The sequence below is a fragment of the Pipistrellus kuhlii genome, unplaced genomic scaffold (assembly GCF_014108245.1).
Source record: "Pipistrellus kuhlii isolate mPipKuh1 unplaced genomic scaffold, mPipKuh1.p scaffold_m20_p_17, whole genome shotgun sequence".
NCBI classification, from domain to species: domain Eukaryota; kingdom Metazoa; phylum Chordata; class Mammalia; order Chiroptera; family Vespertilionidae; genus Pipistrellus; species Pipistrellus kuhlii.
In genome coordinates this window covers 5,930,495-5,949,669 of record NW_023425482.1, presented here as the reverse complement: position 1 = coordinate 5,949,669, position 19,175 = coordinate 5,930,495, and the positions used below count along the sequence as shown (strand labels likewise).

General features: G+C 42.1%; 1 protein-coding gene and 1 long non-coding RNA gene across 2 annotated transcripts; one reads left to right on the top strand and one right to left on the bottom strand.

The window, feature by feature from the left end:
• Positions 1-687: 687 nt before the first annotated feature.
• LOC123652475 lies at positions 688-2,960 on the bottom strand. The gene is made up of 2 exons (XR_006741839.1): positions 2,863-2,960; positions 688-850 (listed from the first exon to the last, which is right to left on the bottom strand). It is a non-coding gene; the product is annotated as an uncharacterized LOC123652475 (long non-coding RNA).
• A 248-nt stretch (positions 2,961-3,208) lies between these two features.
• On the top strand, positions 3,209-18,838 carry MAP1LC3B (microtubule associated protein 1 light chain 3 beta). The gene is made up of 4 exons (XM_036440690.1): positions 3,209-3,374; positions 13,332-13,387; positions 15,747-15,853; positions 17,165-18,838. The coding sequence occupies exons 1-4, from the start codon at positions 3,335-3,337 to the stop codon at positions 17,337-17,339; spliced, it is 378 nt and encodes a 125-aa protein (XP_036296583.1). The 5' UTR covers positions 3,209-3,334; the 3' UTR covers positions 17,340-18,838.
• The last annotated feature ends 337 nt before the right edge of the window (positions 18,839-19,175 follow it).

The window sequence follows — 19,175 nt, the reverse complement described above, 5'->3', positions numbered from 1 at the left end:
AAACAACTGTGTATTAGAGTCTATTGAAACCAAAAATTTCCCCCTAAAACCACCCTCATTGTCATTAAAGCGCCATATTAAGACCAATTAATTTACTGCATTAAGATTAGTTTCAATTTGGCCCAGCCAGTGTGGCTCAGCGGTTGAGCCTGGATCTATAAACCAGGAGGACACAGTTCGATTCCTGGTCAGGACACATGCCTGGGTTTCGGGCTTGATCCCCTGTGGAGCATGCAAGAGTCATCTGATCAATGATTCTCTCTTACTGTTGATTTTTGTGTCTCTCTAACTCTCCCTTCCTCTCTGAAATCAATAAAAAATATTTGTTAAAAAGTTTAGTTTTAATTTGGCATTATTGTTTACATAAACACAATAAGAATAGCAACTGACTGTATAGGCGCTTTTAAAATCTGCTTTGCTGGAATCTCATGATTGAACTTTAATGAACTCTTCAGGCCAAAGAAGTTGAGCCACCTAGTTGCCACCAGGTTTTCCTGCAATACCTGTAGACTTGGGTAAATTCCTCAAGTTCTTGAGATTCCCAATGATGTCTTGAGGTTCCTTTCTTACCATCTCTCAGGAAAGCAATCTTTACTCCTTACCTGGAAAGACTGCCATGAACTATGTGATGAAGTAAGATACTAGGCTTTTCTCCAAGGGACTCTTATTGGCTTCAAAGTCATTTACCTTCCTTAAAGCTTTCTGCTAATATTGAGTCCAGGCATGTCACTCTCAGACATGGCATTCCAGTCAAAGTCTTGGTTGATAAAATTATAATTGGAAACTGGTCTTATTGAATTCATACAAAGAAATGTATTGCCATGATTTACTTATTAAGAATTGCCAAATTCTGGGGGATAAGGCAGAGAGAAAATATATTTACCAAATTATTTTTACTTTATTATATATTTTTATTGATTTCAGAGAGGAAGGGAGAGGGAAAGATAGAAACATCAATGATGAGAATCATTGATCAGCTGCCTTCTACATGCCCCCTACTAGGGATTGAATCCGAAACCTGGACATGTGCCCTTGACAGGTATGGAACCCTGGACCTTTCAGTCTGCAAGCTAACGCTCTAACCACTGAGCAAAACCAACTAGGGCCAAAATTGTTTTTAAAATGTCTCCTTATATTTGGAAGACGAGTACATCCTTGTATTTATAACAAAGTAGAAAAGAACCAAATTCTAACTCAGTATTAGCTTACTTTTGACGTTTAAATTTCTTAATTAAATTTATTATTCAGGAGAGCATACATCAGGCCTTCATTTTGAGGAGTTTTATAGACTGAGCATTAGAGAAGTATCTTAGTAGAATTCACCAGTGTTATGCTGATATACCAAAATGAGATTTATTCTCTTAACTTCATTTGTCCTTGGGTGTGGTTGGCAAATGGCAGTAATTGGTTTTCTGCTATCTCTGTAAGTAGGGTGATATAAGCTATTTACCCTCCAGTGCAAACCATTTATTCTTCATTGGACTTAACTAGATGGCTGCAGACTGCTTGGCATCTAGATTGAGTGGTTGCTAACTGCAGTTTCCCTATTCCACTTGTCCAGGCTTACTGGCCTCTTCATCTATATAACTCTCTTTTAACATTTCTCTTTATAAACCTACTAGAGGCCCGGTGCATGAAAATTCATGCACTGGGGTAGGTGGTTCCTCAGCCCAGCCTGCCCCCTCTCATTCCAGGGATTGTCTGCTCTTCTGTGGGAGGCAACTGGCCGATCAGGGGAAGGCATCACCCCCATCACCCCGCACATTAGAAAGATTGAGAACCACTGCCTGAGATGGACTTTTATGAACACATTTTTAAACACTCTCACTTGTTTTCTATTGTGTAGAAAGGGGTTTGATTTTCCCTTTTCTATAGACCTTTCACTAACATAGCACTCTTACTTTCAATAAACACACCTTCAATAAAACATAAGACATTGCACCAACAGCTCTAAATCTATTTTCTAGCTGCCTTTTTAAATTTTTATTAAAAGGCCCAAAGTTGGTAAACTTAAGACTTGTCCAGCAATCAGTGGCTTAACAGCTGAAATTAGTTAATCTGCTAACATAGCAAAGGGTTTTTCCTTTCAAATAAGTGGTTACCCTCTAATAACTTGCATTATAAAAGCTGGCCTAGATAAGAGATTCCAAAGTTAGCTTCTAGTAAACAAATACTGAAATAACTTAAGACAACATGTGACAGAAGTCACTAGTGGAGATTCTTAAAATTAAAATGTTAACGAAAAAAAAACCATTGAAACCTGTAAAGAATTTTAGTGAGTTTATTTGAGCCAAACTGTCGACATATGCCGGGAAGCAGAACCTCAATAAACTGGGGTATAAAGGAAGTTACAAGTTACCCAGACCTCTCACAGATATATCTTAGACTCAGGAAGGCAAATGGCTCAGTAAAGAAGATCTAAGTTGATCTTTGTCAGGTGAAATATCGGTCTACGAGAGTGTTTCCCAAAGTGTGGTACGCATATCCTCAGGGTGCGGAAAGAGTTTGTTGGGGATATGCACTGCACCGTGCTTAGCTGCGCCTAATTCTACATTCTCATGAGTACGAGGGGTACTCAGCATTACGAAAATTATAGAAGGGGTAGACATATGTCAAAAGTTTGGGAAACACTGGTCTAGGACATGACTACCCACTATAACCTGATTTTTAATTTTAAAACCATCTTTTGTGGTTATTTTAGGTCTCTGAGTTTGCAAGAAGCCAGGCAGGCCTCCCCTGAGCTTGTCAGGTTGGCATGTGGCTCTTTTCATTCACAAAACATACACACACACAACTGAATGTGCTCTACCTGGTAAGCCAAAGAATACAAACAAAAACCAGCATTTCCAAGGTCAGTGAAACCCTGCGATAGAAGCACAAAAATACTCTATCAGGTAGAGTGGTTAAGAGTCACCAGCACGGAGCGCTGGGCACGCGAACTCAGAGCAGCCAGCCACGCGGGACAGCACCACACGGCAGGGATACCGAGAGGAACACCCACGCGTCTCCGTGGGGCGAGGGGGAGCGCGGACACACAGTGAACCGTCCTCGCTCGGTCCCCACGACCTGGGCGCTGGTCCTTCTCGTGCGCATGCGCTGGGCGGTGCGCCCCACGCCCCGCCCCCGGCCCTGCGCGCGGCGCTGCTTCCGCCACGCACGCTATGGCGGCGGCGGAGTCCGCCCTTGGCCCCGCCTCCCGGGGCGGCGCGCCGGTCACTTGACGCGGCTGCGGGCTGAAGAAACACAAGGGAAGTCGCGGTCGACGTCGTCGGGACCTCCGCCACCGAAAGCTGCGGGACCCTCTGCCTCGCCGCCTGCTCCCGCCTCGCGCGCCATGCCGTCGGAGAAGACCTTCAAGCAGCGCCGCACCTTCGGTGGGTACCCCGCCGGGGCTGGCGAGGGCGGCCGGGCCCGGGAGTTCCGAGGGTCCGAGGCGCGGGCCGGGCCGGGGGCCCGGAGGTTGGCGGAGGCTGGAGAGAGAGAGCTGAGGGGCCGAGCCGGCGGGCCCGGCTCAGGGGCCCGGAGGTTGGCGGGGGCCGGAGAGGCCGAGGCGGCGGGCCGGGCTGGGGGGCCGGGCGCTGACGGAGGGCCTGGCACCGGAGGGCTGAGGGCCGAGCGGCGGGGACCCGGCGCCAGCCGGTGGAAGCCTCCAGGGCCGCGCGGGGCTGAGGTACCGGTGGCCGGGGCTGAGCAGTGGAGGGGCCGGGCTGCGGACTAGGGGGGTGGGGGTGGGAGCTGAGGAGCCGAAGGGCTGGGCCGGGAGGGCTGAGGGCTCGGGGCCTGAGAGGCCGCGGGGTTGAGGATGGAGTCGGGTGACCGACGGGCCGAAGGTTTCCGGGAAGGGCCCGCGAGGAGAGCTCCGAGAGCTCCGAGGGCTGCGGGGACGGGACGGGGCGGTGCGGGGGTTGGGGTGCGAGCCGGGCCCGGGGCATTAACACCTGGCCCCGCGGGGGCGCGCTTTGGCGGAGGTGCTGAATCACCTTTGGCTCCTGGTCAGCCCTCTGGTCCAGGGGGTGCGGGGTGGCTGCCCCTCCAAAAAGCGAAATCCCATGGGAGAAGTGGTGGACTCGTGGGGAGGCCCCCCTCCTCCCCGACGCTGGGCTGCGACAGGCCCTTTGAAGTGGCGGCTCTAGGATGCAAGAGAATCAACTCCAGGTAAGTTGTCCTGGTCTCATGTGGGCACTGGAAACCTCAGTGCTTTAATGGAGAGAAGAAGTGAACGCTGGGGAGCCCCTGAACCTGTGGCTTCTGCACCCCCTCCATTCTGGCCAATGTGGATGGAACTTGCCCGGCGGGCGGGACATCTTGATCTGCTTGTGGCAGTAGAGCTAGGGTGGGTGGCTTATCCTCCTGGCTTGCCAGTGCATTCCTACTTTGATACCAGTGGTAAATCATAAAATCAGTTCTCTCCCACTTTAGACTAGAAACCCAACTTGGGCTTTCTGGCATCTGGGTGAAATTGAAAGTAACACCCTAATAATCACTGCTCCACAAAAATGATGAGAAGGAAGTGATCAGTGCTTTTAAGCCAAGAAAATTCTGCAATAACAACGTGGCCTCAGAGGACGTCTGTTTGTAGGACTTGTTTATGGCAGCTCAGGGAGGACAGGGAGAGAAGGGAAGCACCAGGTTCCTTCTCCACGGAAAAGGTCCCACTGTAATCTTTCCGGCCTTAAGCAGTGATACCTTTGTCTAGATTTCTGGAGTCTAGAAAGAGGTGAGCATTCATTTGAGCTTGGATAGGGTTTTCTAGATCTCAGGATTGATAAGTATTTGATTTCTTGTGCCTGAGACGTTTCAGTAAATGAAATTCATGTTGGCCTGCTGAGCCTATCTTTTCAAACAGTTCCTTAGGTAGTTTGTTGGTTAAGAAGACTTAGACGTGTCTTTTTAATCAGAAATTTTCCTTTTAGAGACCTTAGTGAACTCTTAATATTATTTAGCTTTTTTGCAACCCCGAGAATGGCATTTAAAGCAGATTTGCAGTATTTGGCTTCCATCCTCACTGACATTTGAAAGTTAACTGGGGACATTTGTGTGGGAAAGATGCCCATTTTTTCATGACTGAAACTATACTTTCCTCTGCTTAAAGGATTTTTAGGTTATTCTGGAGAAGTTCTAATTAATTGGAAAGATTTCACCTGGAACCTGTGACTCTGGAAGTAAACAAGCAGGAATGCCGCTTCCCTCACCCCCTTCCCATTAGTGTATCTTACATACAAGGTGGGGAAAAGTAGGTTTACTCTGCCATTACAACATTATTTTGTATTAATAAAGTTATTGTAGTAATTATAATCTGCAAGCCATTTTTCATATGAACAACTGTAAACCTACTTTTGCCCACTCTGTATATTGTATCTGCTTTCTCTTTACCTCACTTTTCCTTCCCACCCCCTTTTCTAAGATCTCTTTAATAGTCATTTTGCAGAAAAGTATCAAATATCTCTTAATGACCACTACCTTTCTTTGCTCTTGACTTTCATAACAACACTGATAATTGAGTTTTCAAGAGATTTGTAGCACAGTAGATGAGGGGAATTAATTCTTTGGCGAAAATCTCTATACTGTAGAATCTAAGAACAGCCCTAGTTAGCTTGAGCAGTTTTATCTCTTTCCAAGTAAGTGAGTTTTAGTTTAAAATTGAAAATAGCTCTGTTGATGTCTTATACTATGATTGAGAAGGCAGGAATGGATCTTAGGACCAACCCCAAACAACCCCTTTTGTAGCTAAAGAAACTGGGTGGGGCCCAGAGAGGTGAAGAACATGGTCCACCTAGTGGCAGAGTCTGGGCTTGTCCTTGTAAACTTGTGAGATTATTTATTTACTTACTTATTTAATCTTTATTGCTCAGATTATTACAATTGTTTCTCCTTTTCCCCCCCATAGCTCACTTCCACCCAGTTTCCACCCCACCCTCTGCCCTTACCTCCCCCACCCCATTGTCCTCATCCATAGGTGTACAATTTTAGTCCAGTCTCTTCCTGTACCTCCCTTACCCCTTTCCCCCTGATAATTATCAATCCACTCTCTTTCTTTGCCCCTGATTCTATTACATTCACCAGTTTATTATTTTTTAAAAAATATATATTTAATTGATTTTTTTACAGAGAGGAAGGGATAGAGAGTTAGAAACATCGATGAGAGAGAAACATCCATTATCTGCCTCTTGCACAACTCCTACTGGGGATGTGCCGGCAACCAAGGTACATGCCCTTGACCAGAATCGAACCTGGGACTTCTCAATCTGCAGGAAGATGCTCTATCCACTGAGCCAAACTGGTTTTGGCTCACCAGTTTATTCTGTTCCTCAGATTTTTAGATTCACTTGTTGATAAATATGTATTTGTTATTCATAATATTTATCTTTACCTTTTTCTTCTTCCTCTTCTTAAAGAATACCCTTCAGCATTTCATGTAATCCTGGTTTGGTGGTGATGAACTCCTTTAGCTTTTTTTTAATCTGTGAAGCTCTTTATCTGACCTTCAATTCTGAATGATAACTTTGCTGGGTAGAGTAATCTTGGTTGTAGGTTCTTGCTACTCATCACTTTGAATATTTCTTGCCACTCCCATCTGGCCTGCATAGTTTCTGTTGAGAAATCAGCTGATAATCATATGGGTGCTCCTTTATATGTAACTACCTGCTTTTCTCTTGATGCTTGTAATATTCTGTCTTTTGCTCTTGGCATTTTAATTATGAAGTGTCTTGGTGTGGTCTTCTTTGGATTCCTTTTGTTTGGGGTTCTGTTCACTTCCTGGACTTGTAAGTCTATTTCTTTCATCAGGTGGGGGAAGTTTTCGGTCATTATTTCTTCAAATAGGTTTTCAGTATCTTGCTCTCTCTCTCCTTCTGGCACCCCCATAATTCTGGTGTTGATATACTTGAGGTTGTCCCAGAAGCTCCTTACACTAACTTCAACTTTCTGGATTCTCTTCTCTTCTTGCTTCTTCCGAGGATTGTCCTTTGCCTCTAACAGTAAGGCTGCGGTCTTCTGAAACCACATGTCCTATGTTATCACAGGCCTGTGTGTGGAGTAGCCTGCATCCCATCCTCTTAGAACGGCGCCCAGTCAGTCCTGCCCTTGAGTGTGCGCCTCAGACCTCTGCCTTCTGCAGCTCCTGAGTTTCCACCTTAACAACTCAGATTCCCTCTGCAAGAGCATGGGTGTCCCAGGGGCTCGACTGGAATTGGGTTGGGTCTCTGTAGTCTGATGCTTCCGACTTCTTTCACTATGGAGAAGCTTTGGCAACCTCTGTGGTCAGATCTCTTTGCGCACACTCACTCGCACGATTGTAGACCCTGCCTGCTGCGGCTCCCGGCTCCCCTGAGTCTCCCAGTCTCTGAGTCTCCAGGTGCCTTTCTCTACAGTCCAGATTTCACCAGTATGAGCCTGGGTCCACGGGGTTCTGGACAGGATTGGGGTTTAGTGTAGTTGGAACTGGGGTTCAGTGGAGCCGCAGCCGGGGGCTTCCTTTCCCCTTCCGTCAGCCAGGCACTCGGCCGCCCTTGAGCCTCTCTACTTTCTCCTTGTAGATTTCCCACTCCGCCAGCTTTCCTGTGGTTTTGGATGATGTCCGTTCTGTCTTTTAGTTGTTTTGAAATTGTTGTGCCAGGCGGCAGCTTAGGTGCTTACCTAGGCCGCCATCTTGGTTTCTTCTCCATTTTACAGTTTTTATTTGTTAGCTATCTTCTGTGTACAAGCCTGAGCCCTGGGGAAATACACAGATGACTAGAGCTGCATCCCTGACTGCCAGGGTCAGTCTGACACACAGATTATAGCACTGAGAAAATAATTGAGTTAAAAGAATTTTTTATCTGTGTTGTTGATATGCTCCTGTCAGATGTACTATTCACCTCTGAAGATAACTAAACATTTTTTTTAATATATTTTATTGATTTTTTTTTTTTTTTTTTTACAGAGGAAGAGAGAAGGATAGAGAGTTAGAAACATCAATGAGAGAGAATCATTGATCAGCTGCCTCTTGCACACCCCCTACTGGGGATGTGCTCGCAACCAAGGTACATGCCCTTAGCCGGAATCAAACCTGGGACCTTTCAGTCCACAGTCCGACGCTCTATCCATTGAGGCAAACCGGTTTCGGCTGAAGATAACTTCAAAAAGTGTGTTATTGCCCTGGGTCTTGTGGTAAGGTTTGTTGAGTGTAGTCCCAGCCACCAAGAGGTTGTTGGTTTGAATCTTCAGCGACTAATTGCAAGTGCAGGTTGTTAACTGTGCTTCTGACCAGCTGACCTCTCTTTTCCAGGTGGTCAGGAGTGAGGCTAAATGTTTGAAACCTCTAATCTTTGTTGGTCCCTTGGCAACCACCCTCCATCCTTAAGGCTTTCTCAAAATCACCTCATTAACATAAACTCAGGTGTGGTAGAAAGGGGCTTAGTGTGAATAAGGAAAGATCTTTTTTTTTTTTTTTTTTAAATAAGTTTTTATTGTTCATATTATTACAAATGTTCCTTCCCCCCCCCCCCCCGCCCCCAACATTGCTCTCCTCCACCAGGTTCCCACCCCACCCTCTGCCCTATCCTCACTCCCCATTGTCTTCATCCATAGGTGCACAGTTTATGTTCAGTCTCTTCCCACCTCCCCCTCTCCCCTTTTCCCCAAGAATCGTCAGTTCACCCCCCTTCCATACCTCTGATTCTGTTATATTCAATAGTTAATATTGTTCATCAGATTTTTAAAATTTTCTTGGTTTTTAGATTCACTTGTTGATAGTTACGTATTTGTTGTTCATAATTTTTATCTTTACTTTCTCTTCCATAAGAACCCCCTTCAGCAATTCATATAATTCTGGTTTGGTGGTGATGAACTCCTTTAGCTTTTTTTTATTTTATTTTATTAGTGAAGCTCTTTATCTGGCCTTAGATTCTGAGCGATAGCTTTGCTGGATAGATTATTTTTGGCTGTAGGTTCTTGCTATTCATCACCTTGAATATTTCTTGCCATTCCTGTCTGGCCTGCATGGTTTCTGTTGAGAAATCAGCTGACAATCGTATAGGTGCTCCTTTATAGGTAACTACCTGCTTTGCTTTTACTGCTTTTAATATTTTCTCTTTGTCTTTTGCTCTTGGAATTTTAATTATGATGTGTCTTGGTGTGGTCTTCTTTGGATTCCTTTTGTTTGGAGTTCTGTGTGCTTCCTGGACTTGTAAGTCTATTTCTTTCACCAGGTGGGGGAAGTTTTCTGTCACTATTTCTTCCAGTATGTTTTTTGTATCTTGGTCTCTCTCATCTTCTGGGACCCCCATAATTCTGATGCCAGGACCAAATATGTATTTCTTGTTATAAGTCACAATGTAATAGGTGAAAACCAATAGGTTAAATTTACTATTAATAATAATTGCTAAATTTATGTTTATCGTCATGTATTGAATAACAATATGCACTGGGAAGAATCAGTGAGTTTGCAGTCATCTTTGTCTATAGCAAATATGTGTGTGTGTTTTTTTGTTTTTTTTTAAATATGTTTTTATTGATTTCAGAGAAGAAGGGAGAGGGAGAGAGAAATAGAAACATCAACGATGAGAGAGAATCATTGATCGGCTGTCTCCCGCATGCCCCACACTGGGGATTAAGCTGTGACCTTCTGGTTCATAGGTCTATGCTCAACCACTGAGCCATACAGACTGGGGGCAAATATGTTTTTATTTAGTAGTTTATCTTTAGAGATGATTTAGATATGGATGGGAAAGTATAAACAGAACTTACATTCATATTTGAATATGGGAATTCGATAATTTTTATTTATTTTATTTTTAAAAAATATATATTTTATTGATTTTTTACAGAGAGGAAGGGAGAGAGATAGAGAGCTAGAAATGTCGATGAGAGAGAAACATCGACCAGCTACCTCTTGCACACCCGCTACCAGGGATGTGCCCGCAACCAATGTACATGCCCTTGACCGGAATCGAACCTGAGACCCTTCAGTTCGCAGACCGACGCTCTACCACTGAGCCAAACCGGCTTCGGCGGAATTTGATAATTTTTATGGGGAATATTAATTAAAAAAAAATTCAAACCAAAATGGCAGTGATGTTAAAATAAATTCATGTCTATATAGGTCATAGCATCTTTTTTTCTGGAGCTACTAGTATGAACACTTTCTCAGGAAGTTCATTACATTGATCATTTATTTGCAAATACATACCATGAGAATGAATCCTACCATAGTAACTCAAGGTGATTTTATTAATTTTTGTTAGAGGGTTTTAATTTATGCCATCTTAATCATATGTTCATGTATTGCTTTATATATGACATGATCCTCCAATTATATTGTTACCTTATTGAGAACTGGGCTTGGCTTCCCCCCCCCCCCCACACCCCATATTCTACAGATAGCCTAATACAATAGGTGAAAATATAAATAAGTGATTCTATTAAGGGGGAGAATACAGAGATATTCTCAAAAAAGTATTCAACAGGCCAACACCGGTTTGGCTCAGTGGATAGAGCATCGGTCTGCGGACTGAAGAGTTCCGGGTTCGATTTCTGTAAAGGGCATGTACACTGGTTGCGGCACATCACCCGTGGTGGTGTGCAGGAGGCAGCTGGTCAATGTTACACTCTAATCGATCTTTCTAGCTCTCTATCTCTCTCCCTTCCTCTCTGTGAAAAATCAATAAAATATATTTTTTTAAAAAGTATTCAAGGGGAGAATCCAAGATGCACAGGTAAACACCTAACCGCAGCCCCACACAACAATTTCAATAAAATAAAACTAAAATATAAAAGACATTACCCAGAACTACAGGAAAGTCGACTGACTGGGAAACTCTACAACGAGAAGCAAGGAGAAAACCAGAAGGAAGAGCGGAAGAGCTGTAAAAGCCTAAGGTACAGAGACACGATGTGCGCGCGGAGAGGACGGAGCCGGAGAAGAGGGGCGGCTGAGTGCCTGGCTGGCGTTCCCTAGCGGGAAGGAGATAAAAGCTCCGGACTGTGCTGAACCCCAGTTCCGACAGCACTGAACCCCAGTTCTAGACCAGACTCCGGGGACCCAGGCTCATACAGAGGCAGCTGGGCGGTAAGGCGGAACCCCGGGGAGAGGCGAAAGGAGGTCCTGGAGGTGCACACATTGCACACAGAGAAAGGACGTCCCAGAGGTGCGCACATTGTGCACAGAGAAGGGTCGGTTGGCTGTGCCACGGGATTGCCCTGGCGGGAAAGAGATAAAAGCTCCAGACTGCTCTGAACGCCATCTCCAATTCCACTTCCAACTGAACTGAACCCCAGTTCCGGGCTCATTGGGGGAGAGCCTAGACTGTTTGGTAGCAGGCGAAAATCGAGGACACCTTTCCCTCAGAGGTGCTTACAATGAGTACTGAAGGACCCTAAGGAATACTGAGACTCTGAAGCTGCATAGGGCGGGGCTGAGGGAAGACAAGGCTGTAGGCTCCACCCTAAACTACTACATCCAAGCAGAACACAGAGACTTTTAAGGCTACCAACTCACGGAAGCTGCGAAAATGCAGAGACAAGGAAAAAGATCACAAATGAAAGAAATGGAGGACAAAAAGCAACTGGATATAGAGTTCAAAACCACACTTATAAGGTTGTTCAAGAATCTCCTTGAAAAAGCCGATAAAATAAATGAGACCTATAAGGATATGAAAAGGGATCAACTAGAAATAAGGGATCAACAAGAAATAAAAAATACATTGTCTGAAATAAATATTATACAGAGTCCTAAAAACAGAATGGAAGATCGCAAGAATCAAGTCAAAGATTTGGAACATAAAGAACCAGAAGACACTCCTCCGCAGAAGCAAGAAAGCAAGAGAATCCAGAAAGTTGAAGAAAATGTAAGAAACCTCTGGGACAACTTCAAGCGAACCAACATCAGAATATTGGGGTCCCAGAAGATGAGAGAGAGCAAGATATCGAAAACATATTGAAAGAAATAGTGACAGAAAACTTCCCCCACCTGGTAAAAGAATTAGACTTACAAGTCCAGGAAGCACACAGAACTCCAAACAAAAGGAATCCAAAGAAGACCACTCCAAGACAAATCATAATTAAAATTCCAAGAGCAAAAGACAAAGAGAGAATATTATTATAAAAGCAGCAAGAGCAAAGCAGGTAATGATAGTTACCTATAAAGGAGCACCTATACGATTGTCAGCTGATTTCTCAACAGAAACCATGCAGGCCAGACTGGAATGGCAAGAAATATTCAAGGTGATGAATAGTAAGAACCTATCCAGCAAAGCTATCACTCAGAATCGAAGGCCAGATAAAGAGCTTTACTAATAAAAAAAAGCTAAAGGAGTTCATCACCACCAAACCAGAATTATATGAATTGCTGAAGGGGGTTCTTTTGGAAGAGAAAGTAAATAAAGATAAAAATTATTGTTGTAACTATCAACAAGTGAATCTAAAAACCAAGGAAATTAAAAAAAAATCTGATCAACAATATTAATTGTTGAATATGATAGAATCAGAGGTATGGAAGGGGAGTGAACTGACGATTCTTGGGGAAAAGGGGAGAGGGTGGAGTGGGAAAAGAAAACATAAATTGTGCACCTATGTCCTCATATGGATGAGGACAGTGAGGGGTGGGGAAAGGGCAGAGGGTGGGGTGGGAACTTGGAGGAGGAGAGCAACGGGGGGGGGGAGGGGAGAGGAACATTTGTAATAATACGAACAATAAAGATTTAAAAAAAAAATTCAGCAAAAAAAACCCCAAACAAAGAAAAGAAAAAAAATGCAATACCTGACTATTTAGCCAGGACACTGACCTCTTATATTATGAAATTAAAACACTGATGCCCTAACTGGCTTGGCTCAGTGGATAAAGCATTGGCCTGTGGACTGAAGGGTCCCGGGGTTTAATTCTGGTCAAGAGCACATGCCTGGCCTGTAAGCTCCATCCCAGTGTAGGGCTAACAGGAGGCAGCCAATCAATGATTCTATCACTGATGTTTCTCTCTCTCTCTCCCTTCTCTAAAATCAATAAAAATGTATTTTAAAAAGATTTAAAAAAAAAAGTATTCAACAGTAGACTTTGTGCTTATTTGGGGCACTGTACAGAACTATTTAAACTCTTAATAGGGCATTCTTTTCTCTCTGGTCTTATAACTCCTGAAAGAACCATGTAATTAATTGCTTGTTGATTTCCATATAATTGACCTCACATATCAATCTTTGCTAGATATGAAGTGTTAGTGCTTGATTTCTTTCAATTCTAGAAAGATGTGTCTACTTGTTTTGCTCTGCTACAAAAAAAGGTGAAATTCAGATATAAAGCTCAACCAGCAAAAATGCAGGAAACGAGTCCTTAATAATGCCTATATCTCTCTTCATTGCAGAACAAAGAGTAGAAGATGTCCGGCTTATCCGAGAGCAGCATCCCACCAAAATCCCGGTAAGTGGTTTCAGATACCTATGTATGTTTCAGTGGTTAGTAATGTATGCAGCCCTGGCCAGTGTTGCTAAGCGGTTAAGAGTGTCAGCCGCACACCGAAGGGTCACGGGTTCGATTCTCAGTTAAGGGCATGTTACCCGAGTTGCAGGTTCAATCCCTGGTCCTTTTTGGGGCGTGTGCAGGAGCAGTCAATCTATGTCTGTCTGTTTCTCTCTCTTTTCCCCTTTCCCTCTGCCTCCCTCTTCACTTCAATGGGAAAAAAAATGTCCTCAGGTGAGGATTAAAAAAGAAAAAAAAAAAAAGAAAGAAACTCCACTGCTAAATTTTATAGAAGCTTTCATGTTTGGCTTTCTGACTGGTCATCTGATACCAAAGTAGGGAAAAGAAGATGAAAGATCCGGGGATGGGGGGGGAGGAAGGAGAAGAGGGTAGGAGGACTGTAAAGTGCAAAGTAAAGATAATAAGATGGGTCTGCTGAGCAGTTTCACCTATAGGATTCTATAGTAAAAGACATTCTGGTTGGACAGGCTGGAACTTTCACAATAATGTGTCTTTGAACTTGGGGTTAACATAGGGCTTAGTATTGAACCTTCTGGGGAATTACCTTAATTTTGTGTTTTGTTTTGTTTTTGTTTTTTTTTTGTTTTACTTTTAAGTATCTGCTATGCTTATTTACTAACAGGTACTACCCTTTGGAAACAAATAGCCAGCCCAAATGTCTGCCAGAATTCTACAGAATCCTTTTGAAATGTGAATATCTGTGTACATTAAAAGTCATCTTTTTTGTTAATAGTTTCAGGTTTTTTGCAGAAATCACATATTTGTACTTACATGTAGTGTTTGTGAAAACACTGCACAAGTTTGAGAAGCAGACTCACAGCCACTCCTATGTTGAGAATATGATGGGTGGATGGATGGACTTGGCACAGTCCATCCTGGTCCTACAGTCTTCATTCCCCAGTGGTGACTTTTTCTGTGCTCCTGTTCATAGTTCTTACCATTAAGTGAAATTTTGAGAAGGTTCTTTCAGGTCTAGTAAAATGCCTTATTCTGAGTTATGCATCTGGTCTCCCCAATTAGAAGAGGTAAAGGAAAAAATTTAAAGAAATAAGAACTGAAAAGTAAAACAATCATTTTAGGTGATTGAATTTTCACGTATATCACCACCAAATAGTGAATAGAAGCAGCTAGAACAGCTTCTCCTCAAGCAGACCAGACTCAGCAGCTGAAAGCAGAAGATACCCAAAGTCATCTTATCTGGCATTTTCCAGACTGCGGAGTGTTCCTTTAACAAAGGATTCTAAGATCTTGAATTTTTTCTTCTCATTCCTTATTTCTGCTTTCTGGGCCAAGAATCTATGATTTATGTATTGGCTCTGATTTCTGCTACCACTTAAAACTAGGCAGGTATAGTCTCTCTTCTGATTGTTGTGGATATCATGTTCTGAACACAGCTATAGATAAATTCATTTTAACAAGGAAGATGATGACAGCTTCACTTTTTTTTTTCTCTACAGAAAGGAAGTATGGCAAGGAGCTAATGGATTTATTTCCATTCATAATGTGAAACCATTTTTGTTTCTTGCATATTTCAAGATCCTTGACTTTAATACTTATTAAATAAATAGCAAGAATATTTTATCAAAATGAAAGGAATCTTCAAGTAACAAATTGAAGATTTGACCTCTGCTTATAAAATATTTACTTAGTATTATTTTCATGTCAAATAGAGAAGCATGTCTCTAGTATAAAAACAAACTTAGTCTAGCTCAGCTGGTGTGGCTCTGTGGTTGAGCATTGACCTATGAACCCAGGAGGTCAGTTTGATTCCTGGTCAGGGCACATCCCAGATTGCAGGCTTGAGCCCCAGTGGTGCGTGCAGGAGGAAGCCAATCAGTGATTTCTTTCATCATTGATGTTTTTCTTTCTTCCTCTCCCTTCCTCTCTGAAATAAATAAAAATATATATTTTAAAAAACCACCTTAACACTTTTATTAAGGTTCCTACCATGCCACAGGAAATGGTGGTATTAGAATTGGTACAGACAGATTGATATCTTTATACTTTATACTTAAGCCTCTCTGTTCTGGAAGGCAGCTATGCTCACCACTATACCACCAACGCAGCCTCTCCGTTCTGACTAGTATATTTTCATGGTTCCAAATAACAAAATACTTAGCATTTTCTTCCTCCTTCCTGCTCACCCCCCCTGGAGGCAGCTACTGTGTCTCTTGTGTACCATTTTATAAGAGATATAGATCTATGAGGAAACTAACAAATGTGCTAGTTACAACATAGGAAGTATTTTATTTTTCCCTTAGTGACTATTTTAAAATCACATTTCTGGCTTCATTTCTAGGTGATAATAGAACGATACAAGGGGGAAAAGCAGCTTCCTGTTCTGGATAAAACCAAGTTTCTTGTACCTGATCATGTCAACATGAGTGAACTCATCAAGATAATTAGGTAATCACCTTTTTGTTTTTTTATTTCTTTAGGTAACTTCTCATTTATTTTTAATTTTTTACTGATCTTAGAGAGATGAGGTGGGGGAAAGGAAGGAGAGAGAGAAACATTAATGTGAGCGAAACATTGATTGGTTGCCTCCGAGTGTGCCCCACCAGGACCGAACCCAAAATCTGGGTATGTGCCCCAGTTGGGAATCGTACCTACCACCTTTTTTGTTGTTATTGTTGTTAATCCTCACCTGAGGATATTTTTTCATTGATTTTTAGGGAGAAGTGGGGGAGAGAGAGAGAAAGACAGAGAAGCATTGATCTGAGAGAAACACATCGATTGGTTGTCTCTTCCACAAGCCTTGACCATAGCCCGGGCCAGGGAGGGGCCTGCAACCAAGGTACATGCCCTTGACCAGAATCGAACCCGGGAGCCTTTGGTTTGCAGGCTGACGCTCTATCCACTGAGCCAAACCAGCTAGGGTGCTGATGTAGGGGACATCCTGATACTCCCAACCAAGCCACACCAGCTGGGGCTTACCTTCTTAATCTTTTTTTAAAAGAAATGTTTTTATTTATTTCAAAGAGGGCAAGATAAAGAGAGAAACATCAATGATGAGAATCATTGACCAGCTTCCTCCTGCACATCCCCTGCTGGGGACCGAGCACACAACCCGGGCATGTCATGATGGAAATAGAACTCTGACCTCCTGGTTTGTGGGTTGATGCTCAACCATTGAGCCATACCAGCTGGGGTTAAGTTTTTATTCTTTATCACACAGATAAATCTTTAGTTCTGATTAAAATTATGCAAGCTTAATAAAACCATAGATGTTTCATTTGTTTTTTGTGTTTTTTAAAATATTTTTTATCTGCTAGATCTCATGTCCTTCTGATTCTTTCATAACATCTAGTGTAGATGTCCTTTAATCAGAAAAGTTATAAGTTTTGTGTATCAAAATTAGTAAAAGAATTCAGATTTGGTATAGTGGTAATAAATTGTACCAGCTTAGGTCTTAGTTTATAAATATTTTGAACTATTTTTCTCACATTTTAGACACTAATGACATTCTTCAGACAGCATAATAGTTTAAAGCTCAAGGTAGTAAGAATTATCATTAATATTGATCATGAATATAATCATAGGAAATGTCTTGTTCTTTGTGAGAAGAAATACTAGTCATTAATGGTAAAGTATACACTTAATTTTGCCAGAAGCAGCATTTAAAAAAATATACTTTTAAAATCAATTAATGGGTGATATTTTTACACGTTCCCTACTTATTGATGTGTCAATATTTTTTCATATTTCTTTCAATAGAAGGCGCTTACAGCTCAACGCTAATCAAGCCTTCTTCCTGTTAGTGAATGGGCACAGCATGGTGAGTGTGTCCACACCGATATCGGAAGTGTATGAAAGTGAGAAGGATGAAGATGGATTCCTGTATATGGTCTACGCCTCTCAGGAGACATTTGGAATGAAATTGGCAGTGTAAGACTAGAAAAATGCATCTGTTCTAGAATTTTTTAAACCCTTACCAACGGGGGAAAAAGGGATGTTACCAACTGAGATTGGATCAGTTCATCTAAATCACAGATCACCAAAACAGTAGTGTCTTGCCTAGGAGTTTTAGAGAGTTGTTTTTGTACTTTAAGCAGAAAAACTGAGCTCCAAGCGAGCACATTCAGCTTTGGAAAACTATATTATTTAACCTAGGCTGTCTTGTTTTAAAGTTTAAAAATAAAATACTTTGCATTCTAAGTTACCAATAAAATAGATCTTCAAGTTATTTTAATGTTCTTTCCCCAAGAGGAACTTGCATTTTGAGCATTCAGAGACAGTAAGTCAGAATCTGCCAACTTTTATTGGTTTCTATCCAACTAGAGAAATCTCAAGCATAGCTCCCAAAACACATTTGCCATAATCGTCTGCAAAAAGCAGGCTAAATGGAGGTGTATAAGAAAACTGTGAACTGGTGTTCAAGGTTCCTGATTCCTATCAAGTACACGCAAGGCAACGCTCTTGCAGTGTTAGGAAGTTATTATTTGTTCTCCAGACAGTAACATACATGGTAACACCACTGCTCAGTGGAAACCTTGAATAATTTATTTTGGTCAAGTTTCTCAAAAGGCCCAGCGGAAAAAAGTGACATTTCTTCTGTTTTGGATATTCTCTGATCAAAGAGCTCAAAATAGTGCCTGCTTTGGTAAATAAACAAGCACTTGTATCAGTTTCATTCTTTAGGATAGCAGTAGAAATTACAGAATCCTGCAGATGATTTATGTTTTATGTTGTGTGTGACTAAACTATGTTGTTAAAAAGTTATCACATTTTAAAAGAGTATTTCAGTTATCATTTAGGTCAAACAACATTGAAATTCCCCTACTCCAAGCGCATTCCCCCACTTCAGTTGTGAAGAAAGCAGTAAAAGGAGATACAGACTCTTCACAGATATTAATATAAAAAGTTAAACATTTCCCAAGTCCAACCAGATACTTCCTACTATCTGCATGATTATTTACTATTTTCATGGAAATCTCACAGACCACTTTTAGACTATATGTAGCAGCTCATGATTTGCCTTTGTGTATTTAGATGTGTATTTAGATGTTGTATCAGTTAGTGGAAACTTACTATAATGTTGGGATTAGACAATATAACTGTGTATGGGCCCTCACCCCTCAAACTATCACCTACTCCAACCGCTGCATGCGTCTGTCTACATGGCTAACTTTTAATATGTATATTTTTACATTATGTACATTCTTAATTGGCCTGTCTTTAGATTGTATGTCACTATATCTGACATTCTTGTTACTACTGTGTGATCAATAAGATTCCTATAAGAAATTCTGCTTTTTAAAAAACAATACCATGCTGAGAGGGGTGACATATCCCAAGTTAATGGGTAGTCACTCCATATTTATAGGATCTTTAAAACAAGTACATTTTTAAATGAACTAAGGTGAATAAAGGCACAACTAAAAACTGTCATTAAAGCTCAATTTAATGGACCAGTGTTTGAGACTTGCAGACCTGCATACTGTCTGTACTAGCCAAAGCCAAATAGAGTCCTTCCTAACAAGAAGCATCAGGGCTGGTTTTGCTGGGCTGGGGGAGCAGTTGGGTGGAGTGACACCTTTGAAGGTCTCCTGTCAGGGGCATCTTCTTCACTGTGATCAAGGTTCTGCCCCTTGGTCTTGACCTTACAAAACTATACTAAGAACTTGTATGCCACAAAGTAGGAGGAAGATGGATGTGGGATGTAGGTGTTTCGTGGGAATAAACACTTGAAAACATTGCTCTGAATAAACAAAGTGAAATAAACACA